This window comes from Equus asinus, chromosome 8 (assembly GCF_041296235.1).
Source record: "Equus asinus isolate D_3611 breed Donkey chromosome 8, EquAss-T2T_v2, whole genome shotgun sequence".
Classification (NCBI taxonomy): Eukaryota; Metazoa; Chordata; class Mammalia; order Perissodactyla; family Equidae; genus Equus; species Equus asinus.
Window position 1 is genome coordinate 44243093 of NC_091797.1, and position 27966 is coordinate 44271058.

General features: G+C 43.9%; 1 protein-coding gene and 1 pseudogene across 4 annotated transcripts; both read right to left on the minus strand.

Moving 5' to 3' along the window:
- LOC106837798 (butyrophilin subfamily 2 member A2-like) lies at positions 1-26014 on the minus strand. 4 transcript variants are annotated; one of them, XM_070515472.1, is made up of 13 exons: positions 25924-26014; positions 22037-22229; positions 19211-20142; positions 19066-19092; positions 18578-18604; positions 11115-11228; positions 10512-10640; positions 9383-9730; positions 8022-8303; positions 6470-6634; positions 5999-6019; positions 5875-5901; positions 1-4407 (listed from the first exon to the last, which is right to left on the minus strand). In XM_070515472.1, the coding sequence occupies exons 3-13, from the start codon at positions 19281-19283 to the stop codon at positions 3785-3787; spliced, it is 1836 nt and encodes a 611-aa protein (XP_070371573.1). In that variant the 5' UTR covers positions 19284-20142; positions 22037-22229; positions 25924-26014; the 3' UTR covers positions 1-3784. The 4 variants fall into 4 exon arrangements, with proteins under 4 accessions (XP_070371573.1, XP_070371576.1, XP_070371574.1 ...); XM_070515473.1 differs by lacking the exon at positions 10512-10640 and having other exon boundaries at positions 3-4407; positions 25924-26013; XM_070515475.1 differs by lacking the exons at positions 8022-8303; positions 18578-18604; positions 19066-19092; ... (1 more) ...; positions 22037-22229; positions 25924-26014 and having other exon boundaries at positions 11115-11339.
- On the minus strand, positions 12379-17684 carry LOC139045964 (butyrophilin subfamily 3 member A3 pseudogene; annotated as a pseudogene).
- Positions 26015-27966: the final 1952 nt, after the last annotated feature.

Sequence of the window (27966 nt, forward strand, 5' to 3'; positions counted from 1 at the left end):
CCATTATCAGCTTCTAGAGGCTACCTGCATCCCTTGGCTTGTAACACATTTCTCTAACTTCAAGGCCGGTAGCACAGCATCTTCACAGCTTTCTACCTCTGACCTCTGCTCCTGTTGGTATGTCTCCTTCTCTGACTCTGACCCTCCTGTTTCTCACTTATAAAGCATTTGTGATTTCATTGGGTCTATTTGAATAATACAGGATAACATCTCCATCTCAACATCCTTAGCTAGATCACATCTACAAAGTCCTTTTTGCCACATAAGGGAACATATTCATACATTTAAGGGGTTAGGATGTGGACTTTTTAGAGAATTTATTAGCCTGTGTACCAAAGATGCCAAAACTCATGCATGAAAATTTGAGGAGTAACAGGGTATTTACATAGCTTCAAAATGTCTCCCCCACAAGAAACTAACTAATTGCAAAGAGTAAAATAGCAACTTCGTGGTGAAGTGTGGTAGACACCATTTTAACCAAGTGATCAAAGTTACAATGGCAGTAAAGGGACTAAGCGACAGCACATATCTTATTATACCATGCACTGAGAAGAACATCATTTCTGGGGAATTCCTGCCAAAAATGAATAATCTGAATGTAATCATGAAGAAACATCAGATAAACCCAAACTGAGGGACAGCCCATAAAATAAGTGGCCTGTACCCTTCAAAAATGTCAATGTGAAATATAAAGAAAGACTTAGAAGTTCTTTCAGATGAAAGATGACTAAAGCGAAATGATAGCTGAAAGCAATGTATGACCTTGGATATTGTTTTTATGTGAAGGATATTATTGGGACAACTCACAAAATCTGAACAAGGTGTATAGATTAGGTAATCATATAATCACACACTTCCAAATCAGTCCACTTCACTCCACCTCCATTAACATTACCATAAGTCCAAACCTGCATTTCATCTGAACATCTGAAATAGTTTCTGAAGTGATCTCCCTTCTTCTACTCTTGACCTTGTTGATGCAAATAACCAATAGCTGTTCTATAGGTAGGAGAGACAAGGTAAATTTTACTTGAGCCAGGCTGAGGACTATAATCTGGGAAGGCAGTCTCCACAAAGCAAGAAAGCATCCCAGAGAAGCAGGGGAGGCCCCAGGTGGCCTGCTTTCTGCTTCTGTTTGATTCTCAGCACTTAGCTATGAAGCCCCAGATGGCCTGCTTTCTGCTGAAGTCTCCTGCCTGTCCCATTCTCAGTCTTTGCTCTGACTGCGGGGGACTCTTCATGTCCCTTCAACCAGTTAGTTCATTTCTGCTTTGGAGCTCCTGTGCTCACTGTTCCCGCTGCTCAGCACCTCTTCTCCAGCTTCACAGGGATGGTTCTTCCTTCGTCCTCAAGTCTCAGAAAATCCATCATTTCCTCCAGGAGGCCCTCCCTAACTTTGCCAGCTAAAGTAGCCCCCGCCCCACCCATTTCTCTCCATAATATTACCCAGCTTTTTTCTCTCATGGCACCATACATTGCACATGGTTGACACAGTAAAGATGATACATTTGTTGGGAGTGAATGAATAAGTAAAGATATCAATACAAGACTAGGCAAAGGAAGGTAGGGGTCAAGTTTAACACTATTTTAATGCCCCCATAGTGAGTAGCACAGGATTGGGTTCATGTCTAGTTTCAATAAACACTTAAAACATTTGAATTTTGGAATATTTGAAAGGCATCTTTAAGATGAGGCATGATTTATCCAAAAAGTATGAATGAAAACTCTATTTTCCTTGAACAAAAAATATCCTTTTATCATTGTGATAGACTTCAGTATATCACTGTGAAATGGGGTAAGTATATTTGCTGTGAGAATGCAAAGATACAGCATAAGTAAAAGTGTTGTGTAAACTTTAATAAAGCATTATTTTACAGAATCTTGAAACACTGAGAAGCTGTAACTTGCTTAAGATGAATAGAGCCAGTGACAAGCAGCACTTGCTTCCCAACTCACATCTGGTGCTTTTTGTTAAAGCCATGCAAATAATATTATAACAACACACTAAAGATGAAAACCACAGAGGCATATACACACTAGTAACCCAGTCTTCCATCTTACCAAATCAGCAATTTCAATGTCCCTGATTCTTTCCAGAATGTGTCCATTTGTAACCGCAGTAATAAAAATTTGAACACTTTAAATACTTTTTTTTCAGCCTAGTTTTACAGTTGGGTACTGAATTATGTAAAGTCCAATATACTACGCTTTAAGCCATCTTTTTAGATGCTTGACTCAGTTCCAGAATCCTCTATCCTGGCTCTCAAAATATGTTTTGTAGATTTCTGGGGGGTTCTGTTACACTTTGAAGGAGTCCACAAGGTTAATACTATTTCCATAATCATAATAACAATAATAAATAGTACTGAGACATTATTTCTCGTTTTTGCTCTCATTCTCCCACGTGTGTACAGTGAAGTTTTCTAGAGCCTGCCTGCATGATCTGTGAAACCCAACACTGAATACAGAGGCAGATATAAGGATCTAACCATCTTCAAGCAGGCCAGACATTAGATTTTTGTGTTAAAGAATGCCACACTTCTCAATAACGTTTACTTTGGAAACAATAGTTATTTTTCATAAAACTTTTTTTTAAAGATTGTCACATGAGCTAACAACTGTTGCCAATCTTTTTTTTGTTTTTTCTGCTTTTTCTCCCCATATCCCCCCCAGTACATAGTTGTATATTTTAGTTGTGGGTCCTTCTAGTTGTGGCATGTGGGATGCTGCCTCAACGTGGCCTGATGAGCGGTGCCATGTCTGCGCCCAGGATCCGAACCAGCGAACCCTGGGCTGCAGAAGCAGAGCGTGTGGACTTAACCACCTGGTCATGGGGCTGGCCCCCAGACATGTTTTTTTAAATTAAGCTATAATTGGTTTATTATTGCCATTTTAATATAAATTAATAAATATATATATTTTTAATTTCTCAGTTTTGATCTGTAATGCCATAAATATTGACAGATATGACCCAAATGAGCAAAAGATCTTTGAGGTCCTCAATAATGTTTAAGTGTCTAAAGGCAGCCTGAGGTCAAAAAGCTGGAAACCATTGCTCTCCCCGCTGAACCTGAGCCTCTAATCCACCTGGTCCAGTATCCACCTGCTCAGCTGGGACCTTAAACCTTAGGCCATACTCGATAACTAGTACTAACTCCTTGTTTACTGTAAGGACACCTGAACCACACCAGATTCAGAGGTGTCCTCATCCTTCATCTTTCTTCATCCCAGCTGTAGGCCTGGAGAGCTTTAATGTGTGGTCTGGAAATCCTGAGGCTGGGTTGGAAATGGACCATCAGCTCTGGGTCTCCATAGCTGTAATAATGGAGCTTAACCATGCCAGCAGTCTTGGCCCCATCACACCTCTCTGGTCCTGCTTCCTCTATCTCTGACCTCCTTTTGTGGTTTCCGCCTCCCTTCTTACATCCTAGTGTATGCTGTTGCCCTCACCCCAAGATCACAGTGTCTGATGTCAACTGGAGTATCAGGCTGAATGTGTCACTCTGATGTTAAAGTAGCAGGTTTTCTGCCTGTCACTTTCTCACACTTTCTTCTTGGTTGGGAGTTATGTGGCAGCACAAGTTTCCTGAGACTGGACCCAGCCCCATGGTTACAAGTATATAAGTTACTAAGCAACAGCCTAATGAGGGAGAGATGGGGCTGGGGCCTGAAGAGGGTGTCAAATGGTACTCTGGAGGAGGTTCTCTTATGTGACCAGAGGGAAGGAGGGCCCTTTTCCTCCATGGCGTGCTACGCTGTGGTATTAGAGATGGCCAGAGCTTCTCTACTTGGCTCTGAGGCCAGGGAATTGGTCCTGCTGGCTGCGGTGGGTCCCTGCCCTGTGAAGGATCAGGCCGCCCTCAGGCACCATGACCCCCTGGGCCCCTGTGAACGCTGGGCAGATGAAGAGGGGGCTGTCATCAGACCCCAGCCTGAAGAAGGGTCTCAGGGGCCCAGAGAAGGTTGAACGGGGACATGTGTAGATGTGTGATCTGTCCCTCATGTTATAGAAGGAGACATCTCCAGCTTCATAGTCCAGGAAGATGCCCACCTGGCGAAGGCGCTCTTTCACGGGGAGAATCTTCTCGGGAGAGGACAGGGCCCTGTACTGGTTTCCAAACATCTCACATGTCCAGAAGCCATTCTGAGGAACCAGGAGGGCCTCCCCTTTCCTCTCAACATTGTCTCTACAAACCCCCACCGCCCACACCATCACGTTTTCAACTTTCACTTCCCAGTAATGTCTCCCTGAGGAGAAGCTCTCCAGGCCCAGGACACAAGGCCGACAGTCAAATCTCTCTGGGTTGTCAGGCACGCTCTGCCTGAAGGGGCCCCGTCTCACGCTTCTCCGGTCTTCTGACAGGAAGAGCTCAGGATGAGCGGTGTCTGGGTCCAGGACCACATCAGCTGCAGAGGAAGACTCAGGTTTAGGCCTGGGGTCTCAGGAGATTGTGTGATTCCTAGTCCCCATAGAGGTCCCAGAAAGCTGGTGGGAGATCCCCCATGTGGAAGCCTTTTCCCTGAAGGCCCCTTGATCCCAGGTGCCAGGCAGTTCACAGCCTGAGAATGACTGAGGCTGCACCTGTATCTCTTGAGTGACAGGAGCACTGCCTCAGGTAGAGGATAATTGGGGCTCTAAGAAATGCAGAAAATTTAGCAAATGAGGCGGAATTAATGACTCCTATATTCTCTCAACATTCTCAGATCTGCCTCCTTTTCTATTCAAGACCTATGATCCCAGGGAATCTCTTTAGCTAGAGACTTTCCCACTTGTTTTAAACCAGGAAAGAGGCCCTATCCCTCTCCCAATGAAGCACTTAAGGCCTATTTCTCCCTACACAGGTTCCTGGGCAGTAAAGGGTCTCTTCACTGATCTTCTGTGTTCCACCAGTTTAGCCAGATGACAACTGATTTAAATGACTAACAAGGACACCCTTCAATGAGTAAAAAATGAGGATGATGGCCCCAAAAGCCAACCTGCTGCCTGAGAGGTGTGAATGTCAAAAGGTAGGGGGAACTATTTCCATCCAGCTTTGCTTTAACAACATGGGTCTGAGTCTGCAGCTGTGACCTCTCTGGATATAGCAAGTACTTGAGACCCTGAGATTTCTGTAGACTAATTACTTAGTCAATTTACATCTCCATTGTGTTAAAATGAATTTCTCCTGTCCACAAGTTGATATGTCTGTGACAATTTTGAAATTGAAAAGAGGAAGGAAGAAAGGTCCCAGTGCCATGGTATCTGGTGAAGCCTGGCTTCTTTGGTGCTTTTGAGCAGAAAGTGATAAATCACAAAATGCAAAGTGCTCATTAGCACCAGGCAAGTGGATCCCCTGCTCTCCCACTTGCCCACCTCCCCTCCCCTCACAGGCTACACACAGAGCACCAGTGTCTCTTGGAGCAGGAGGCATTTCTGGCACCTGTCTGTGCACCCCTGAGACAGGCTGGGGAAGCTTATCGCCTTTCCCACACGTGGCTCTTCAACTGTGCAGTCCATACCATCTCCCAGGTTATAAATGGCTAAGTCTGTATTGTCTTCTTTCAAGTTAATCCAGGATCCACAGAGCAACAACTACTACACTGTAACCTTTGTGGAGGTCAACTATGCATGGTAGACCTCTGTCAACATGGATTAAATTATTCTAAAAAGCAAAGGTTGGTGGGAACTAAGCCACAGAATTGATTAAGACCTGTGGGAATTCCCTCACAGAACATCTGGGCTTCAGCTTTGGGTGGGACACTGCCAGTGAACTGACCCCAGTGCCCTGCTGCTCCCCAGCCAGCCTTGGGGTCCCTTGTTCATCCCCTCTAATGCATCTTGTAGGCTAGCTAGTGGAGTTTCTCAGGAACTGAGGGAACGTCAGGGGGGCTCACCAGCATGTAAAAGGGTTCTTCTCCATCCTGCAGGGGGAGACAGAGAGGTGAGCTTCATGAGTTAATGGTTAACCAAGGAGAAAACAAATTGTGCCCGGAGTAGTTCAGGAAATGCTAAACTTACGCAATTCCTCTTGAAGTTGCTCTGAAAAAATAAACAGAAACAAACGAATACCCTCAATCGAGGAACTAAAAGAATCTAAGGTTGTAGTCAGCAATGAGGGATGGACTTTTCTATGAACACCACCATCCCCCCCTGCCTAGGGAATTGACAACATACGAGAAATAATATATGATGAGGTGGCTAGAGATCATCAGTGCTGATTTAGGTCTGCTTTATTCAACAGTATAGTGCTACTTGTAGCCGGGTGAATGGATGCAACAGTGGCAGGATGGAAGCAAGCTCTGAGGATTCATTCCTGAGACAGGAGAGTCCCAAGCCCTTCCTCTGCCTCTATGCATTTCCTCTCTCTGTTTCCCAGGCTGTCAGCTGTCAGAGCTGTGTCCTTTGTGTGACAGTGAACTGTCCATGTACGCTTTTAACTTTTATGTAATGTTCTTTCTCTTTTTCACACATTCTTTTCCCATTCCTTACGTGCAATTTCTTTCTCTTCATTTTCAACCTCCTTTTCCCCTGAGAGAATCTTTTTCCTGTGGAATTTGTTGATAAGACAGATGCTCCCGGAGATGAGGAGGAGCAAAGTAGGCAGGATGACAACCAGGACCACCATCCAGGGAGATGTGGTGGGAATAAATGATTCTGAAAAGAGAACCAGAAAAGTCCCATTTAGTGAGAAAAAGAGACCTGGGACGAAAGCTGCCCTCAGGACTCATATCTAAAGAGCTCTCCCAGGTCCCTGCTCTACTGGCTTCTCTCTCACAAACCCCAGATAGAGAAAGTGTCACTTCACACTGATTCCCAGGGCTGGGGACCCAGGAGACAAAAAGCAGAAACACCTGGAGTCACCAAGAGAAGGACCAGGGTGAATAAAAGCTAACCAGCCATCCTGCATCACCACGGCCACCACCCTGGGACTAGCCACCATCCCTTCTTGCCTAGAATATTGCAATGCCCTCCTCCTGCTTCTGCCCACACCCTCTGCAGTCTGTCCTCACCACAGCAGCCTAAGTGAGATCATGTTATTTCCTTGTTCAGAACACTGCAATGCTTCCTATCTCACTCAGACTAAACGCCAAAGTCTTTTTGTGGCCTACATTGCCGTGTATATTCTGAACCTAAGGCTTCTCTGAATTCATCTCCTCCAACTCTCCGTGCACTCAATCCATTCCAGCTGCCCCTGCCTCTTGGAGTTCCTCGAAACTGTCACACATACTCTGACTTCAGGTCCTTTGTCTATGCTATTCCTATTATCCAGCTTGTTCACTCCTCAAATATCTGCATTTCCCATGGCTCACTTGCCCAATTGCCATCTTTTCCACGAAGCCTTACCTGATCATCCTATTTATAGTTACAACTCCCTCATAGCACTCCCTAACCTCTTTTTGATTAACTTTTTCTATAGTATTTATCACCATCCAATATAATCCACAGTTTAATTAATGATTTCACTCCTGGTTTTAATTACTTCATTTATTGTTCTCTGCTCCTCTAGAATGTGAGCTCCATGAGGGCAAGGATCTTCATGTATTTTGTTCCGTTATTTACCTTTGGTTTCTAGAACAGTGCCTTGAACATATGTGATGCTTGTTAAGTGTTTGTTGAATGAATTTATGCATGTCTGTAGATAGAGAATTTCCCTGCTCTGTCCCTTGGGAAACCCCATGGGCAGGAAGGGAGGGCTTCAGCAGGCAGCACCTCTGGGTGTAGATAGACACACGCCCAGACCACTCTCCTTTCTTTCTGATTGTTCTAAATGTTTAAAATTACTGCAGGATAAGGACCATAATAGGGAAAAAGCAATCAGATTTACCCTCAGAGAAGAGGCTCATACTCCTGTGTTTTGAGACTATTTGATTTTCCCCTTGTGACAAAGGAAGAGGCCGCAACTCAGCTGCAGCTCCAGGCCTTCAGGGTCCAGGATCCTTCCACTCTACGCTCCTACCTCACCATCCCCACTCCAGCCTGCAATCTGTCTGCTGAGGATCCAGCCTCCAAACAATGAGTCTCCAGAGGGCAGGGAGCTAACCTGGAATGAAAATCACAGTTTCCTTCTCCTGGCCAAGCAGGGTGTTGTTGATGGAGCAGGACACATTCCTCACAGAGCGGTCCCTGATGCTCACAGCTGTGGTGACCATGAAGAGGCTGTCTGCATCCATAGTGTAAGTCTCCTCCAGGGCAGGCATAATCTTACCATGGGGGTCCCTCCAAACCACCTGGGGCTCTGGGTACCACCCTACAGATGTACACTCCAGCCAGATGCCCCCATCCTCGTGGATCTCCATTTCAATGATGGGTATAGAGCCCAGGCCTGAGGAGAGAGACCAGGGCTCGGATAAAAAGGCACTGGTGTCTTAGCCAGAGTGTCTTAGAAGATCAGCTCTTAATGGCGAGAGCCAAGGGAAGGGGGTAGAGAGCAAGGGTCCACTGCCCAGAGAAACTGATCATGCATATTCCATGCATTCCTGCAGTACCCCTTCTGTGAAGGGAGGAAGGAAATAAAGAAAGAAGGGAGAGACAGAGGAAGAAAAGAAGAAGATAGGAAGGAAGGTAGGAAGGAAGAAAACTGACGTTGGAGAAAACCAAGAGACCAATATGCCAAATAAATGGTGAGATCTCTAAGGAGAGAGGATTACATTGTACTTTTCTTTGTGCTCCCCCTACAGACCCCATCACAGTACCAAGCAACTGCCTCCTAATAAATGTTGGCTGATTGATTCATTCAGCTAGAGATTTTAATGTTCTCACTTCTTTGTGGGTCTGTCCACTCTGACCTAAAGAAGCGGGTTTAGAATTTCACTTTTGGCCCTGGGAGGGCTTCTCAGTAGCCGTGGCTTCCTGAAGCTCTAGGTAAAATGATAAGGACAGAAACCTGCCAGGCTGGCGGAATCATAAGAAACATTTTAACCTCAAGCCCATGACCTTAACAAACTAACAAGAGTCAGGAATAGGTAGTGTTCTATTTGTTGATGTGAGTAGTGGTTATATGGATTATAGTTTGTAATAATTTGGTAATCTGTCCATTAATGTTTTATGACTTTTTCTCTATGTGTTGTATTTCACAATAAAAATGTCTAATTCTAAAACATGTTACTGAGGAAGGCCCTGAGGGAGCCTCAAGAAGTAAACATAAGAATGATCTGTAGAGATTCAACATTCTCCCTGTTCAAGGCTACTGCTGAGTTCTGTGTGCTTCTCAGGAGTTGATGCCCACAGCTTAGCAGGGAAAATCCGCTGATTTGGCCCTTGGGCAGGAGGAAGCCACCCTCCCTGTGTAAAGGGGACTCTAGGCAAATATCTGCTTGTCTGCCAAGGGCCTGTGGTTAGAAGAGAAAGTTTCCCCAAGAGTCACACAGTGAAAAAGCAAGGGAACAAAATGAAATGACACACCTGCCACCATCAGGCGCATGGTGGCCTCATTGTAGGATTTGCCTTCTTGGAAATAACAGTGGTAGATGCCGTTTTCGTGGGCTGTGACGTTGTGGATGATCAGTGCCACGCTCCCCTTGCTGATCTCCTCTTTCACAAAGGTTGTCCTTCCTCGGTACTCCTTCATCTGCTCCTCTGTCCTCTCTCGCCCGCCCTTATACACAAGCACTGCGGGGGAGAACTGAGAGCGGAACCACCGCACCTCCATGTCCTCAGCACTTTTCTCAGGTGACAGGTGACAGTGTAACATGCTGTTTCCTCCAACCATGGCCAGGATTGGATCAGCTGGCCCCACGACTGTAAACTGGTCTGTTCAACAAAAGGGTAGAATAAGACCGGGGCACCAGCCATCACATATCTAAGGCAGGAAAGGAAGGGCATATTCCAGGGCACAGACAGATTCTTTCTCCATTTCTAATATATTCTTTCAGTCATATTCTTTCTAAGGCCATAGGGGCTTCCTGGGCTGAGGATTCTGGGGGCCAGTAGCTGTGGCTGGTCAGCAGCAATAGATACCTAGTAGGAATATCTATTGAGGCTACTAATGCTTCCTGAACAAAACACTGAGATGCATACACTGAGCGCCCCCTACTGACCCTGTGCTCACAGAGGTTTCCTTCCATTCCCCAATCTAGCACAGTGCCCGGACTAGAGTATAAACATGAGCTGTCCAATATGGTAGCCACTAGCTGGTCCCAAGGCAATGTGCTGTAAATGGAAAATAGGCACAATTTTGAAAATTTAAAATAAAAATATTAAATAACTTACTGTTAACATATTACAATAATTAAAATATAAATAATATTTTTGTTTTGGGGGTTAAACAAAATATATTATTAAAATTTGTTTCCTCAGTTTCTTTTTTACCTTTTTTAATATAACTAAAAAATTAAAATTTTGTATGCAGCCGGCCTTTGAGACGCTGATTGTGTTTTGATGGGATCATTCTGGTACAAATTCAATGAGCATGTGCAGAAGGAAAGATGAATGCACACAGCTGCAGCACTTCTTCAGACTGCAGTGTTTTACAGACTGAAGTGCTGATTTTCCTTTCTGAGAAGCTGATAGGAGCTAGTGGCAGGGACCCTACCTGAGACCAGTGCAAACAAGCTGAGAAGGTGGAAGAAGAGAAGGGCATTTGGCAGGGAGAAATGCAGGGCAGCAGCTGGCTCCATAAGCACCAAAGATGAGTCACCCAGGAGGGGCAGGGACCAGAGACCTAGGCGCACAGACAGAGAAATCAGCCAAGGAGACTTGACACTAGTTCTGATCTGGGTCAAACCTTCCTGTAACTCGTGTTGGGATCATCAGCACCCCACCTTCGGTCTTGTGCAGCCCCCTTCCTCTCCGGGTTCAGGTTTCTCCGGATAGATTGATTCATTAAACATTCCGTGGAATAAGCCAACCACACGAGGATGAGGGAGGCAGTTTTCTGCCCTCCTCCACTCACTTCTCTGGCCAGAGTTGAATTTCTTCAGTGGTCACTTAATATTCTTCCATACCCTCCCTCCCCTCCTTTCCCCCTCCCTCAGACTTTGCGGCCTGAGGTAAAGACAGTCGTGGAGAGCCTCTTCTCCAGGAAGCTTCCCTTCTCCAGGGAGCCCCGCCTTTCCCCTCATCAGGTTCTCTTCCTCTGCTTACCGCCCCACCCACACCCTAGAGCTGTAGAGAGAGCTTCCCCTCCCTTTCGTACCTTCTAGATTAACTTCTTGGGTTTCTTTTCTCCTCTGACACTCAAATGATGATTTTCCGCTTCTCCCTCTTCTATTTAACCCGCTCATGGGCACAGTCACAACCAGAGAGCAAGCTGTCCGGAAAGCAGACAAGACAATTTTCTTAATCTCCCATTAGTCGCAGTGTGCAGAGCTGTGGGACCAGAAACCTGGTCCACTTTCCAACCACAAAGTCCGAGTATTTCCAGAGTGGTTTGGAGGTCAGGATTGGCCGGCTGTGGGTCAGCCAGCCAATGGTATCCCTGAGCCAGCTTTCTCACCAGTTACTAGGTAAAATACACAGAAACAAATTAAAATCCCACAGCTGCGCATAGCCTTTGAGATGATTTAGCCTTTTTCTTTACTTTTTCTGTTTTCAGAAGCGAGATACTTCCCTTTCTTTCTTTTTCTTTTTTTTTTTTTTTGTGCAAAACCTTGACATTCCTCGCGCATTTTGGCCGTTGCTGCAAACCACAAAGAGGCCTCTGTGTGTAGAAGTGTGTATGTAGTAGTGGATGTGGTTGGGGGTGGGCAGGTGATGAGGTAAACATGAACAACCTGCTTTCCAAAGCCAGAGGAACCTTTTTCAAGTTGTTCTGCTTATTGGGGGCCGTGCAGAGATAAGGGGGAACATAGGGAGTGGCTGGAGGGGTAGAGAATGAAGCAAGACAGCAGCTGCAGTAGTAGACTGTAGACCTTGTCATTCACTCAAAACCCATTGAGGGAGAGATGCTGAGGCTAGTGAGAGGCAATTCCCTTTCTCTCAGGGAGGCGGCGTTCTAGAGGGGCAGGAAGATGGCAGCGAAGACTTTCTAGTTGGGCTTCATCCTCTGCCAGTGGATGGACCTGTTGAGTCCAGCACCCTCCCACACCCACACAGTGCTCTCCTCCCATACCACAGAGACCCCAGCCAGGCCACTGTAAAGACTTCTTCTACAATAATCATCCTGAAACACATTTCTTTACATTTCCCTCAAGAACCTAAAGGCTTTCCCTGGAGGCCTACAATTCCTTTTTGTTTGAATTTTTTTTCACATTATCTCATTGAGGTGATATTGGTTTATAACTGTGTAATTTCAGGTGTACATGATTATATATCGGTTTCTCTAGTGACTGCATTGTGCTCACCACTAACAGTCAAGTTTTTATCTGTCCCCGTGCATATGTGCCCCTTTACCAGTTCGCTCACCCCCTCCACCCCCTTTCCCTCTGGTAACCACTAATCTGTTCTCTTTGTCCATGTATTTGTTTATCTTCCACATTTGAGTGAAATCATACAGTGTTTGTCTTTGTCTGGCTTATTTCGCTTAACATAATACCCTCAAGGTGCATCCATGTTCCTGCAAATGGGATGATTTTGTTCTTCTTTTTTGAAGAAGAAGATTAGCCCTGAGCTAACATCTGCCGCCAATCCTCCTCTTTTTGCTGAGGAAGATTGGCCCTGAGCTAACATCCGTGCCCATCTTCCTCTACTGTATATGTGGGATGCCTGCCACAGCATGGCTTGCCAAGCGGTGCCATGTCCGTACCCAGGATCCAAACCGGCAAATCCCGGGCTGTGAAGCAGAATGTGTGCACTTAGCCACTACACCACTGAACTGGCCCCAATTTCATCCTTTTTAATGGCTGAATAGTATTCCATTCTATGTATGTACCATATATCTTCTTTATCCATTCGTCGGTCAATGCTCACTTGGATTGCTTTCACATCTTTGCTATTGCAAATAATCCTGCCATGAACATAGGGGTACATAAATCTCTTTGGACGGTTGATTCCAAGTTCTTTGGATAAATAGCCAGTAGCTGGATAGCTGGGTTGTATGGTATTACTCTTTTGAATTTTTTGAGAACTGTCCATACTGTTTTCCATGGTGGCTGCACCAGTTTGCATCCCACCAGCAGTGTAAGAAGGTTTCCTTTACTCCACATCCTCTCCAACATTTGTTGTTTTTTTGTCTTGGTGATTATAGCCATTTTGAGAGGTGTAAGGTGATATCTCAGAGGCGTAAATTTTGATTTGCATTTCCCTGATGATTAGTGATGTTGAACATTGTTTCATGTGCCTGCTGGCCATCTGTATATCTTCTTTGGAAAAATGTTCATATCCTCTGCCCATTTTTTGATTGGGTTGTTTGTTTTTTTTGTTGTTGAGTTGTATGAATTATTTATATATTTTGGAGATTAACCCCTTGTCTGATAGATGATTTGCAAATATTTCCCCCAGTTGATGGGTTGTCTTTCCACTTTTTTCCTGGTTTCCTTTGCCTTCCAGAAGCTCTTTAGTTTGATGAAGTCCCATTTATTTGATTTTTTCTTTTGTTTCCCTTGTTCCAGTAGATGTGGCATTTAAAAAGATTCTTCTAAGACCGATGTCAAAGAGTGTACTGCCTATATTTTCTTCTAAGAGTTTTGTGGTTTTGGGTCTTCCATTCAAGTCTTTAATCCATTTTGAGTTAATTATTGTGCATGGCTAAAATAATGGTCTACTTTCATTCTTTTGCATGTGGCTGTCCAGTTTTCCCAACACCATTTATTGAACAGACTTACCTTTCTCCATTGTATGTTCTTGGCTCCCTTGTTGAAAATCAGCTGTCCACAGATGTGTGGGTGTATTTCTGGTTCTTGATTCTCTTTCACTGATCTGTGTGTCTGTTTTTGTGCCAGTACCATGCTGTTTGGGTTACTATAGCTTTGTAGTGTAGTCTGAAATCAGAGACTGTGATACCTCCAGCTTTGTTCTTTTTGCTCAGGGTTCTTTTGGCTATTCAGGGTCTTTTGTTTTTCCATATAAATTTTAGGATTTTTTGTTTTATTTCTGAGAAAAATGTTGTTGGAATTTTGATAAAGATTGCATGGAATCTGTATACTGCTTTAGCCAGTATGGACATTTTAACTATGTTATTTCTTTCAATCCAAGAACATAGAGTATCTTCCCATTTCTTTGTGTCTTCTTCAATTTCTTTCAACAATGTTTTACAGTTTTCAGTGTACAGACATTTTACCTCTTTGGTTTATTTCCTTCCTAGGTATTTTATTCTTTTTGTTGTGATTATAAATGGGATTGTATTCTTAATTTCTGTTTCTGCTACTTGGTTGTTAGTGAATAGAAATGCATGTGATTTTTGTATGTTGATTTTGTATCCTACAACTTTACTGTATTCGTTTATTATTTCTAAAGTTTTTTGGTGGATTCTTTAGGATTTTCTAGATATAAAATCATGTTATCTGCAAACAGTGACAGTTTCACTTCTTCCTTTCTAGTTTGGGTCCCTTTTATTTCTTGTTCTTGCCAGATTGTTCTGGCTAGGACTTACAAAAGTGTGTTAAATAAGAGTGGTGAAAGTGGGCATCCTTGTCTGGCTCCTGTTGTTAGAGGGATAGCTTTCAGTTGTTCTCCATTGAGAATATTTTCAGTGGGTGTGTCATATATAGCCTGTATTTTGTTGAGGTATTTTCCTTCTATACCCATCTTATTCAGAGTTTTTATCATAAATGGATGCTCTATCTTGTCAAATGCTTTCTCTGCATTGATTGAGATAATCATGTGATTTTTATTCTTCATTTTGTTAATGTGGTGTATCACGTTGATTGATTTGCTGATGTAGAACCATCCCTGATTCTTTGGAAAATTATCCTGGATTATCTGGGTAGACTCAATCTAATCACAAGTTCTTAAAAGTGGAAGAAGGCAGAAGAGCCAAAGAGATTCAAGGGAGGAAGAACCTAGAGAGATTCAAATATCTAAGGGACTCAAGCTGCCATTGCTGCTTTGAAGATGGAGAAAGAGGGCCACAAAGAAGGTAGCAGCCTGTAGAAACTGGGAATAGCCCTCAGCTGACAGCCAGCAAGGAATGGCAACCTCAGTCCTACAACTGCAAGAAATTGAATTCTGCAAACAATCTGAATGAGCAAGTAAACAGATTCTTCCCTAGGGCTTCCAGAAAGGAACACAGCCTGCAGACACCTTAATTTTAGCCAAGTGAGACCCATGGTTGACTTCTGATCTACAGAAATGTAAGACAATAAATTTATGTTGTTTCATGTCCTGAAATTTGTGATAATTTATTATGGTAGCAATAGAAAACTAATACAATAAGGATTTGTGAAAATGTTGCAATGAAGTAAACTGTGAATCTGTGGGAAATAAAACCATGTGTGCTTAAAATCTAGAACATGCTCAGTTGAAGAGGGAAGATTATTAAGAAATTTTTTTGACAAATGTAACTTGACAACTATCTGCCGTGTAGAGTGGATACAGTAATGAACAATAATAGTGATCATAATGAAAAGTAGCCTTTCCCAAGTATCCATCAGTTGAAAGGAACTTCTGTTAACATAAATGAATGATCATGGGTGGAAATATCCCTTTCCTGTAGATGTATTCTACAGAGTGATAAAAAGACCACAGAAGTTCATCTAGCTTTCTTCTTCCTAAATTCTTACTTCACAGACAATTTTTAGTTATTAAGTTAGGCTTCCTAGAGATCTTCAAAGTTGCAGGATTGATTCTGGTTCCATGATCATGCATTACATTGACAGAGTGGGTACACGTGTGCCCATTATTAGTTAAGACTCTAGTCCCTTCACATCCTGTATGCTGCAGTCCCTGTGAATTCTTTCTCTGGACCACGTCATCCTACAGAGTCAATCCAGTGAAGTGCTAGACCTATTTCTCTGACAATCAGTCTTGAAGTTACCAAGTGTGGTGTGGCCTCCATAGTCATCTGTAGTGATCCTCACCCTGGGGTGCCCTGGGAAGGAAGCCTCAGGGCTGCACACAATCCCTTCCCTACAGGGACAATGAGACTGGGAAGGAAAATAGACAAGAGGGTGGGGGTGGTACAGTGGTTGAACCTCTGCCTGAAGCACAGTTTTCTGTAGGAAGTATATAAGTACTTAACTTGGCCTGGCCTCAGTTTCCATATTCTTGAAATGAGATACCTCACAGGGTTGTTGTGAGGACTTTTATGAGTGAAATTCACTTAAAGCATTCAGCATAGCACCCAGTATGTCTTAAGTTATCTATAAACATTAGTTATTATTGTTCAAATTATAGCTGTCATCACTTGCTGAGTCACTAGTGGAAAGTTAATTCACTTTTTTGCACCACAATGTCCTTATCTATACAAGGAGATAATAAAGTGGTACCAAACTCAACTGTCATATTCAATAAGGGAATTAATATTAGTGAAGTGCTTCACACAGTGTGTGAATTTAGTAAATATTTTATTGTTGTGATGTGTTGCTGTTAAGGAGGAGGCCCTCAGCTCCAGGCTGGGCAGGGGGAAGCAAGGATGTTACTTTAGCCTGAGGGTTCTCATTCCCATCAGCAGACCCAGGGCCACTGGGGTCTCCAGGGAAAGGTCAGTAACAAGAGAATTCTGCATTCCTGTCAGTGCTGGACAAATGGTCAAGGCAGGGGCTCCAATGTAAAAATTTGGAAAACAGGCCTCAGAGGCTCAGAGAAGGAGTTGTGTGGGAAGGTGTAGATATGCAATCCATCGGTGGCATTGTAGAATGAGACCTCACGGATGTTATAGTCCAGGAAAATACCCACTCTTTGAGGAAGGTTGGCAATTGTCAGGTTGGTCTGGGGATCAGTGAGAGCCCAACAGTCATTCCCATCAGAGAGAATGGTCCAGAATCCATTCTCAAGTGCCATTTTAACACTACTTTTTCTCTTCACGTTCTCTCTACACACCCCGATATGCCAATCTTTCCTGTCCCCCACCTCCGCCTCCCAGAAATGTCTCCCTGACTTGAAGCTCTGCAGCCAAGTACACAGTAATGCCTATCAAATCTCTCAGGATTGTCTGGCAAGTTCCGTCATGCATCTGCCCGCTGCAGGCTCCTCTGGTCCTCAGAAACAAGGAGGACGGGGTTTGCTATGTCTGGATCCGGAATTGCATCCGCTGCAGAAAGTTTGTGGAGGGGCCGTGGAGTTAGCCATTGTTCTCAGAACTCAGAGCCTCAGCCTTCAAGACCTGAGTCTGGCTGAGGAGGTCCGAGTCCAGAGCCTCTTGTTGCCTGCCTGCTCTGCATGTGACCCTCTCAGTAACATCCAAAGAAAGGCCCTGGAGTCTTATGTTCAGCACAGAAGTGTGCTAGGATCAGGGTTTACCTAACTAGACATCTCAAGCTGGCTCCTTTCTTCCATCTTTTTCCTACATCCCTCCCCAAAATGACTGCTCACTTGTGCTTTATAATCGCATAGATTTATATTTCAATCCTTGCTCTACCACTCATGAACTGAGTGTCTGTTCCTTTTCTACAGTCTCTTTTTCCACAGACCCACACTATATAATAACTTTGAGCTTCAATTTCCATATGTGAAAAATGAGGGTAAAAATACCAATCTCTAGGGTAGAAAAAGACAACACATGTTTTATATGTAGCCCAGGGCCAGGCGTGGAGGAAGTGCCTGATGTTATAATAGCTCCATGCTTTTCTGTGCTAGAGGCCATGTTGGGGACTTTCTGTGCTCCCAGATGCACTCTCCGCCTTTCTCTACCCTCTTCTGGGCCCCAGGATCTGTCCTCTATGGACAGCATCACTGGTCTCCCTTCCCTCTGGTTACCTGTTGAGTTTGGCCAATGGAAGTTACTAGCTGAAGATTGGAAGAAGAAAGAAGAAAGAAGCACAGCATTTATTTCTCCCACTTCCTCCCTGCCCGTGTCAGATGGTGATGCTCTAACAAAGGCGTGACTCCTCTCAGGCAGCACTGTCCTTGAGCTATAGCTTCCTCTAGGCTCCAGGAACTGCTCGCTCTCCTTATTCCTTCAAGCCTAGAGATGGTGACACCTCCCCAGTATTCTGAGTCCTGGGGCACTTCACTTTCCCTTATTGGTTTCCCTTAACCGCAGTCCTGCCTGTGTGAAGTATTCCTTTTCTAAACCTTCTTCAACCACCCAATTTGAACACGCCACCTCTATCTTGTTGATCTTTGAACAATAAACATTCATTACTTCGTTAAGTCTTTACCTCAACCCTCACATAATAAGAGTTATGATCATCATTTAAAAATAAAGAAACTAAAGGCCAGTAACATTAAGTAACTTGGGCACACACAGTAGCAGGAGGTGGCATAAGAAGCTTGGGAAAAGTAAAGATTTTTATGCATTGCCTTTTTCCTGGTCATTCCACAACCTCACACTCCCTGCAGGATTAGTTCACTCTGCCTCTCCTTCCCTCAGCCCTACCCTTTATGCCTCTTCCTTCACGTGAAGATCTGTGGAACCCCAGAACAATTCTCCCTGGTTCTCTGGGCTCTCAGTAGGAAATCTCCAGAGATGGGCACACCTTTGAGACAAAGACCTGAAGTCACTCGCTCAAACCTCTCCCAGCTATGGAGTCTTTTTTTCCCAGAATCTCAAGAGTTGGAGAAGAGAAAGGGAATATGATCCCTCAGGTTGTTGTCCTAGGGAGCATACAGTGATTCACTCACCAGCTTGGAAGAGGGCCATCTTCCATTCTGAAAGGCAGGAGACACAGATAAGGAAAGTGCCTTATTTCTGTTCTTCCCCTCATCAGTTCCCCTTACGAAGCCTTTTCGCCCTTATTTTCTTCAGTCTCTTCCAGTGTCCAGCTTCCTTCATCTACAGCTGTGCATGATCAGCCATACAACCTCTCAAAAATGGTGGACTTCCTTCCCTCCATCATGCTGGGACTGCAGGCATCATGGCCAGGCTTTGCTACGGTGTGGGAAAATGTGCCAGCAGGGTGATGGGTGGCTGAAAATTCCCAGATACTGTATCTGGAAGTTTCTCTCTGAGGCTCCAGAAAAGTAGGGTTGGTATCCCCCACAGAAAATGAGCCTCTGTGCTAGATCTAATTATTCCTACTGGGAATGTCAGTTGGTCACACAGCAGAGAAGAGATTTAAATCCTTAGTACACATGTTCCAGGAAACTCAGAGAACATCAGAGTCACTCACCATCGTAGTCCTGAGACTTCTCTCTACCTACAATGGAAGAAAGTTAGAGATGTCACCTGAAATAAGTCATTTCTGAGTCTTGTCCTTTCTCTTCTTTTGAACCCATCTAATCTTTCTTTTTGACCCTCACTCCCGCTCTTCTTACCTTTTCCTTCTGCCTGTTCAACTCTCTCCTCTCCTCTCCTCCTTGATGTCAAGTCTGATAACATCAACTGCATGCTGATGATACCACAGGTATGATGTGAGTGCTTTCCCAGCTGAGACCCGGCAGATCTATTTGTATCTATCTATCCTCCCATACCTGGGCATAGGTGTCACTGTGTGTAGCCTGTCTGTGTATGTGTACTAGAATCCATCTGTCTCATGCTGTGTTATGTTCTGCCCACTTCTGAAAAGAACTGGGCAACTTAATGAGGAAATTTCAATTACTATTTTTTTAAAAGCAAGTCTAATAAATCTATCACAACTGAGCCTTTGCGGCCACTCCTTTTTTAAGTACACTTTTTTCTCTCCTTCTCAGATTTTTCATTCCCTTAAACCTTATATTATTTGTCTTCTTCTCAGAAGCCTACAGAGTATGTAAAGCAACTAGTAAGTTTCCAAGCATAGAGAAGGCAGTTCATCTAGGGAATTCCATCCTCCTCCTCCTCCTCCTTTCCTTTCAAGTGCATCCTGGATATTCCCTGGTACCTTACTGGGCTGGAAAGTCTGTGGGCCCCTAGTGGAGAGAGATTGAATACCCTTTTCTCCATTGAAAAAACATGACTCCTCATTTTTTCCCCTCAATCAGTCACCCTTCTTTCTTTCCCTTGGTAAAGGGATCCTGGACATTTCTCAGCCCCGGGCAGAGTTAGGGGTGAGGAAAGGGGCTGGGAAATATCCCAGCAGAGAGTCTTAGATGGAAATTTAGAGAAAATTTCAGAGCCACTCAGGCATGAGCCATAAACACATGGTCTATCTCTTAAGTCTGCAACAGAAGTAACGTGAAGAGTCATCAAGAAGCTCAATGCAGCAATACCGAGTCATGGGTGTGTCTCTGGGGGAATCAGAGCTTACGTAGTAGAAGCTGGAGGTACTCTGGAAAATAAGCAGGAAAACAATTTACTGTTAGGGGATGGAGCGGGGAGGACCTCTTGAAAATGAACCTCATTACTGACACAGTGTATGGGTGGGTGTTGGGGTGGGAAGGGGTGAGGTCCTTGGGCTCCCTCCCCTAAGTCAGGGCCATAGGTTCCCTCCCTGGTCAGATCCTTCTTGCACTTTGTTCCTGCTCGTTTTCTTCCTTCACTGTTTCTTTTTCCACTTAGTCTCTCTCTTTCTCCTTCTGCAGTCACCACAGGAAGTAACCAGTCCCTGCGAGAACCAGCAGCAACACAGGCAGGGTCGCAGCCAAGGCTGCTATCCAGGGCCTGGCCCTCCAGAAGAAGGGGTCTGCAATGGAATGGAGCTTTAGCCTCTCACCCCCAGGACAGGGATCATGGAGCTCATCTCATGACCTTAAATAATCTCTCTCTTCCTAAAGTCTCAGGGAACTTTGGGTAAGACTTCGGTAAACTCTTCATATAACATAATACTATTACTTGTCTTGAACTGTCTGCTTCTCATATGTGACTAGGAGTTACTCGAGCATCAGAATCACATGTGTTTTCTAATTTAATTTTTAATATATTACATTTACATGGTTCAAATATCAAAAAATTATGAAAAGTCATCCAAGTCTCCCATCCACCTACTCCTCCCTCCCCCCATTTATTAGTCTCTCATTAGTCAGCTTAGTATGGTGGTTAAGAATATGAACTTTGGCGCTGGAGGTTCTGCACTCAAATTCTGGCTCCTCCACTTGACTGGCAGTGTGATCTTGGATTAATTACTTAACCGCTCTGTTCCTGGTGTCCTAATATATAATACTGGTTAATAACAGTATTTCACTCATAATGTTAAAAGGATTCAATTAATGCTTGTAAGGTGCTGGACATATGGTGAGTGCTACAAATGTGTGTATTAAATTTTAAAAATAAAATATATTATTACGTTTTCTTGTTTACATCAAAGGTATCATTCTAGACAAAGTGCTCTGTATGTGACTTTTTCTGTTCCTCTTTGAGATCCTGGCATATTAGTACAGAGAGAAGGTCTGTATTTTCTTTCCCGGCTGTGCAATGTTCCATTGCATTAAAGTTCCCCACTTGGGGACATTTGCATAGTTTCTAACTTTTTGTTATTATAATAACTACTATAAGAAATAAACTTTTACATGTGTCATTTCATACAAATGCAAGTCTATCTGTCAGGTAAATTCACAGAAGAGGGATTTTTGATCAATAAATAAGTTTGGAGAAATACTGCTTTATTGCCCCAAGTGAAATTGTGCCAATTTATACCAAAAATATACCGAATTATACCAACAAACATGTAAGAGAGACTGTCTCCCCACAATCCTGCCATCAAAATGTATGATCTGTCACCTTGGTTTTGCTTTGTTTTATTTTGTTACCAATCTCACAAGTGGAAAATGTTTGAATACATGTTCCTCTATTGAGTGAGATGGGACATTATCTCATGTGTTATTTCCTTTTCTGTGAACTAATAATTCACACCCTTTGCTCATTTTTCTACTGGGTTGTTTTGTATTTTAATGAGATTAGCTTTTTCTCTAAGATATGAATTGTATTTATTTTTTTCCCATTTTCTCATTTGTCTTTGTTTAAGGGTCTGATCTTTACCATCTTCCCCCAATTCCCATTGCCTGTCACAGTTTCTTGTGTACAGGAAATAGTCAGTAAGTAGTTGTGACATAAAAAGCTTTATGGGGAAAAGAAACATCCCTGGAATATGAAGGTGGCTCTGGGTCCCTGCTCTGTGCCTTACATTCACTACAGAGACCCAAGTCATCAGCAGAGAATCACACATCCTCATTCTTTCAATAGCCACAGCCCAGCACAGTATACCTGAGGCTAAGCAGGGTACTGACCTGCAATGGAAATCCTGTCTGTCTTTTCTTGCTTAAGGAGGGGATTTCTGATGATACAGGTCACCCTGTGCCCAGAGCTGCTTTTCACCAACACAGACACTGCAACTGCATACAGGCCATCTCCATCTGTCTCCAAACGTACTGCCACAGCTTGCATATTCTCTCCCTTGGCATCTCTCCACTGTATTTGGGGCTGTGGATAACAACCAGTGGACATGCACTCCAGATGGATCCCTTCATCTCCGTAACCCTTCATTTCCATGTGAGAACCCAGCGCTGTGGAAGGATAAATGAGCCAGAATCCTTTAGAGCCTCCTCTATCCGTGAGAATCTCAACATGAATCAGTGGCACACTTACCTTAGATAATTCAAGGGGCTTTCATGAAGGAGCTTTTTACAAAAGCATGGTGATGGTAAGGGGAAAACTACATGGCATGAAGCAATGCTCCAGGGCCAGGAACAGTGGAGCTGTTACCACTCACCCCTAAACCCAAAGGGAGACAGAGAAGAAGGCCTTTTGAAGACGTAAAAGGAAACAGTCACGCAGAGGGGGCTTTCTTGAGAGGAGTTGTGATCTTTGGGAAGGGAATGCAGCCAGCTAGAGGTGGTCTTGCTGAGAGAAATCCATGGGGATAGGTACCTAGGCCTCTCTCTTCTCTCTCCATCCTTCTCCTTCTGCTATGGCTGCCAAATGACCAAATCCAGCCAGAAGCCACAGAGCAAGAGAGTGCCCTGAGAAAGAGAAATGCAAATGCAACCCTTGACATCTGGACATCGGCCTGGTTTTGGTGTTCTGTTGAACATAAGCAATTTCATGGAACATCAACATCAGACAAGGGAACTTTGACCGGTCAAGATGAAAACAAGACCACTCAACAATTCTGTTTGAACACAGAGAAAAACATGAACACTGTCCACACAGTCGTGACAAAACATTTCTCTATCCTGGCTATGAGTGACTGCTGCTCCTTGACGAATTACAGCTTTGGCCTCAATCTAGTCTTTCTCCTAGGTAAGACTCATTAAGACACCTACCCACAGAATCACACCCCCACCTTCCTGATAGCATCCAATCCAGAGCAAAGTCCCACTTCTATAAACCCTCCCCCAACACCCCTAACCAAAGCCCAAATTCCATACCAAGTCTAATCTAACACCATCTTACTGAGACATCCAACTGTTCCCACATGGCATGTGTTCTCCTTCCTGGGAACAAGTGATAAACACAACTTGGTCAACTGCAGGTGTGTTCCTGGAGGCCTTTGGTTGGGCAATATTGGCAGCCCAGATGCTGTTTTGCACAAGACCCCCCAGGCCCACAGCAGCATGAACCCGGAGGAGCCACAGAAGTTGTCTAGAACACAATTGATCCCAAACAACTGTGTGCCTTCACTGAGGAGATATTTTCTTATCTTTCCTATCCCCGACCTTCTCCTTCCTGCCTTAGACCCTGGGTCTAGCATGAGGTAGTTCTTTATTTGACATTACCGATTACAAGAGGGATTCTTCCTGGAGGAAAACCTGTGTCTTTCCCAAGGACCTCAGAGAAACAAAGGAGGAAGGCAGTGGAGGTAGATCCTAGTGACCAGCCAGGATGCTCTGAGGTGTATTCAGGAAATATGCTCAGAATCCTTCCTCTTTTGAACACTTTCCCTGCTGCAGCCAGGTTTAAGCCTCCACTGTTATACTCTGATTAATGCAAGACCCTCCTTTCTGGGTCCCCTGATTCCACCTGTGTCCTCAGTACATCAACTAGAGGGTTCTTTGAGTCACATCAAGCCACTCCTCTGCCCAGCAGCTTCTGGTGTCTCTCGTTTCACACAGAGTAGATGCTGAAGTCCTCACAAGGGTCAGCATGACCATCTAAGACCTGCACATCTCACTTCATCTCCCCTCTCTCCTCATCTGCTCCAGCCACACTGCCGTTCTTGCTGGTCTTTGAACAGGTCAGGACAGAGGACACAAGCCATGACTCTTCACTCTGCCTGAAAACCTCTTCCCTCAGATATCCACAAAGCTCACTCCCTCATCTCCTCCTATAAGTCATTCCTCTAAAGTCAGTTCCTCCATGAGACCTTCTCTGTCCACAAGATTATGGGAAACTGCTTCCATCCTCCTGAGCCTGTTCTCTTTTCCCCGTTGAATTTTCACCATCTAACATATCATGTGTTTACTGTCTCCACCAGCTCAAATGGAAGCTCCCCAAAGCAAGGATATTGGTCTGTTTTGTTTCTTGATGAGTAACAAGCCTGTACAACAGTGTATGGTTCAAATGGAACCCTCAGTAAGTATTTGTTGAATGAGTGAATGGATGAGGGGTGACATATTAACTCGCTAATACTCCCTAGCATTTTAAATAAGTTTAGGTGATCACATTTACTGGTTATTGTCCAACAGGAGGGGAAGTGGAGAGTTGTGAAGACAAGCATCTGCCTCTGTAATGACCTGCTCTTTTGTTCTGGCTTAAAGAGCAGAGCCTGGCTTCCTGTGCTCCCACTGGGACTTGCCTATATTAATGTATTCATTCCTATTTTTCAGTAAAAAGTGGTTTCAAGGAGAAAGTACTTCCTGGACATGCATGTAAGAGTGTTACAACTCAGTGTACCTCAGTGCACTCTCTTCATAATTGTTTTTTGGGAGAGAAACAACCTGGGAAGGGAAATTATTTACTTCTTGTCTTCCTTTTCCCCAGGTGTTCATCAATGCTCCTTGGCAGGTGGCCTCTGGGTTCATCGGCAATGGATAAGTTCCTTGGTCTTAGTCTTTCCACTGATAGGGAAGTATCTTTTTGAGGCAGAGATGTAAGAGCTGGCTCTTACAAACAAGGGGCTAAAATGCCAAGCTGGGAGCACAAAGAAGCCTAACAAAGCTCATGCTTCTATGAAGTTCTGAGGTTCTCTCCGTTCAGAGACAGGATCCCTGCAAAACCCCACTCCCTGCCCAGTGCTCCCAACTGTATCTTGGCTCAGAAAAGCACCTCCATCATCTTTTAGGTATAATCTGTGGCACCATAGTGAACCTTTGTGATAAGGGTAGTGTGAGGCCCTTACCAGGCGGCTAGGCTGGATTATAGCTGGAGTTCTAGCTTGGCTTTCACTCTAACCACCCCAGAGTTGGCTGTATCCCTAGACAGTGGAGAGCCTGAGAGCCGTCCTCAGTGGATTATTCTACAATAAGACTGAGATCTCCAGACCCAGCCACCTTCCTTATCTTTTGGTCCTCTCCCATCATGTATTCCCTCCTTCTATGAAGATGTCAAGTAGAATAGGGTGCTAACAAATGACTTCAAGATTTGTACATCTGAAGAGCAACACTGAAGACTACTTTAATCCCCAACATACATCTATCACCAGGTTCAAATCATGTCCCCATCAGACTCTGGTTAAGATCCATGCAGACTCCCTGGTGGAGGCTCTGAATTCAGTCAGAGTCTGCACCCACCACTTCTTAATAACAAGACTAGTGAATGGGAGAGATAGGAATAAGACCAGGTCTCTCCCATCTTTTCATTCATTCATTCAACAGATATTTACTGAGCACACACTATGTGCCAGGCCCACTATGTCTTAGGGATAGAAACAAAAAGATGGTGGAAAATAGGTAATGGCTCTATGATTCACAAGATGTGCGATCTCAGCCACGTGACAAAATCTATTTGAACTTCAGTCACTCATGAAACAATGTGAAACATGAACTTTGGAACGTGCATAATTGGCCCAGAAGTTCCACTCCAGACATCTGGTCCAGCAAAGCAATTGCACAGGTCCAGAGAGAAGCATGTGTGAGGATGACACTGCAGCATATTTTTAAAAGTGAAAAGTAAAAGCCCTGGCTTTTACCCATTACCCCTCCTTACCCCTGATTTTTTATCACTTTTCCCCACTTACTCCTTAAAATTCAGATCTGAAGATCACAGTCCACAGAATGAAGGTAGTTGATAGTTCTGCATTATAGTTAACACGCTGCTCTGGAAGAAAGGGTAAAGAAAGAAAGGATTCTCTGAGAAACAGTAACAGTCCCTCTTAGATTTTGATTGGCTCAGAGGGGTGTTTCTCATCAGTTGCTGGGCAGACACCAGTGGGGTTAGAGTGAAAAATGAACCTATATTGGATTGTACACAATGACAAAAATTTACAGCCTTAATTTCCACACTGTTTGTGTGTCTCTGTGTTTACTTATGTGAATGATGCATGTGTATGTTTGTGTATAATCAGTACTTCATTTTATACACCTGTTGTGTATCTTTTATATCACAATAGATTTATCAGCAGAACTAAGCAGAAAAATTACAAGATTTTAATGTGTGAAGAAAGAAAGTTGTATGTTAATTAAAATGTTTCTGTGGCCATTTGCTGACATCTGTATGCATGTAGGTGGGCACATAGAGGAGATCTTCTACAACAGAGCCAAATGGAAGCACAAATGGAAAGAAAACCATATCCTCTCTACCTTTTTATCGCCTCTGAAACTCCAGTCTCAGATCCATGACCAAATTGTCTAATTTTCAGGTTTCCAGAGGCAGTGCCGCCAGTCGCTGATGGGCATGTCTTAATGGTTTTCAGGATATTCTTGTTTAGAGTGTTGCTGAGCAGTTTCCTTCACTCTTTGTGCCTTATTTCAGCTATATTTGTATTTTCACTTGTGTTTGTTTCTACTCTGCCCGCAGGATTCTGTATTCTCTGAGTTTAGACTCCAGATAGGCTGTCTATGCTGTTGCCATAGGTGTCTTTGGGACAAATTGGTCCTACCTGTGGTCTAGGGCCTCCCAAGACATTTTATCTGTGTCTCAAGACTGTTATTAAAGTTCCTATGGCTTTAATGTGACCTTGGCTGATGGAATTTGATTATATTCCAGCTGTTTGAATTTAGGCTCTGTGGTAGACTGGCTTGTTGCTTGTGCAATATCTACTCCCTGCTTCTACTTAGTAATCAAACCCAGTTTTGGGGGTCCTGCCTTGTGTCCATCACCCTCATGGACAGGAGAGACCAAGGGGCTAAGCTTGGGCCAATGATTTGTAGGTGGAAGTTGTTGGGTTGTGTTTCTCAAGGGAGGTCTATAATCTCCCTACTTCCTCCTTCCTTTTGCCTAGAACATGGTCCTTTAAGCTGGAGTGCAGCAACCATCTGGTGACCATGAGGCAACCCTGAGAATGAAAGCTACATGCCGAGATGACAGAGAATAAAGACAGAAGGAGGCTGGGGCATGAGTGCATCTCGGAGCTGCCAGACCAGCTCCTGACTGCTGCCCTCTGTGTTTTACGTGAAAAGAAAGCAACCCGTGTTTTGTTGAAGCCAGTGGTATTTCTGATGTCTGTTACCAGCAAAAAAATACAATTATTCCCTCCCTACCCTCAACTATCAACAGTTTATCATGAAACTTTTCAAACATAGAGCAAAGTTAAAAGCCTTTTTCAATGAACACCAAATACCCCTACTATCTAGATTTTACGGTGACTATTTTCCTATACTTGCTTTATTATAATCAATCCTTCTGTTCATTCCCCATCAATTCTTATTTATTTATTTCACTCATTTATTTGGTGACTTCTAAAGTAACTTTCAAACATCAGTGCAGTTTACCCTCACTACTTCAGCACACCTATGACCTAGAACACAATTCTGAAATGTTGAGGCAACAATGCTGTGTTTGAAACACACATGTAGGAGTATCTTTCAGTTATATGTTCTAAAGTGATCAGTGGAGTATTTTTATCGAGGGATGTTTAGCTCCTAAATGCCTACCCAGCCCCCAAAATATTGACAAACTGGCCCCAGGTACCTGCCCCTCCTAGTAAGAGTCAGGCTCCCTCCAGGAGGCTGTGTGAGCAGGAGGCTCCAGGACTGCCTCTCAGGAACAGCTTGAGACGGGGACAAGCACTGCCTCAGGGCCCTTCTGTCCATTCCCTGGCATCTGCTGAGAGAAGTGCTCT

Bases quoted from the DNA above. Each gene is read 5' to 3' on its own strand.
- LOC106837798 (XM_070515472.1), bottom strand. From the start codon at position 19,283: ATGCAGTTGATGTTATCAGACTTGACATCAAGGAGGAGAGGAGAGGAG. The intron at 18,605-19,065 runs GTGAGTGACTCT...CCTGCCTTTCAG, and splicing joins GAAGTCTCAGGACTACGATG to AATGGAAGATGGCCCTCTTC. The intron at 4,408-5,874 runs GTGAGCCCCCCT...CTTCCTCTGCAG, and splicing joins AAGAACCCTTTTACATGCTG to CTGATGTGGTCCTGGACCCA.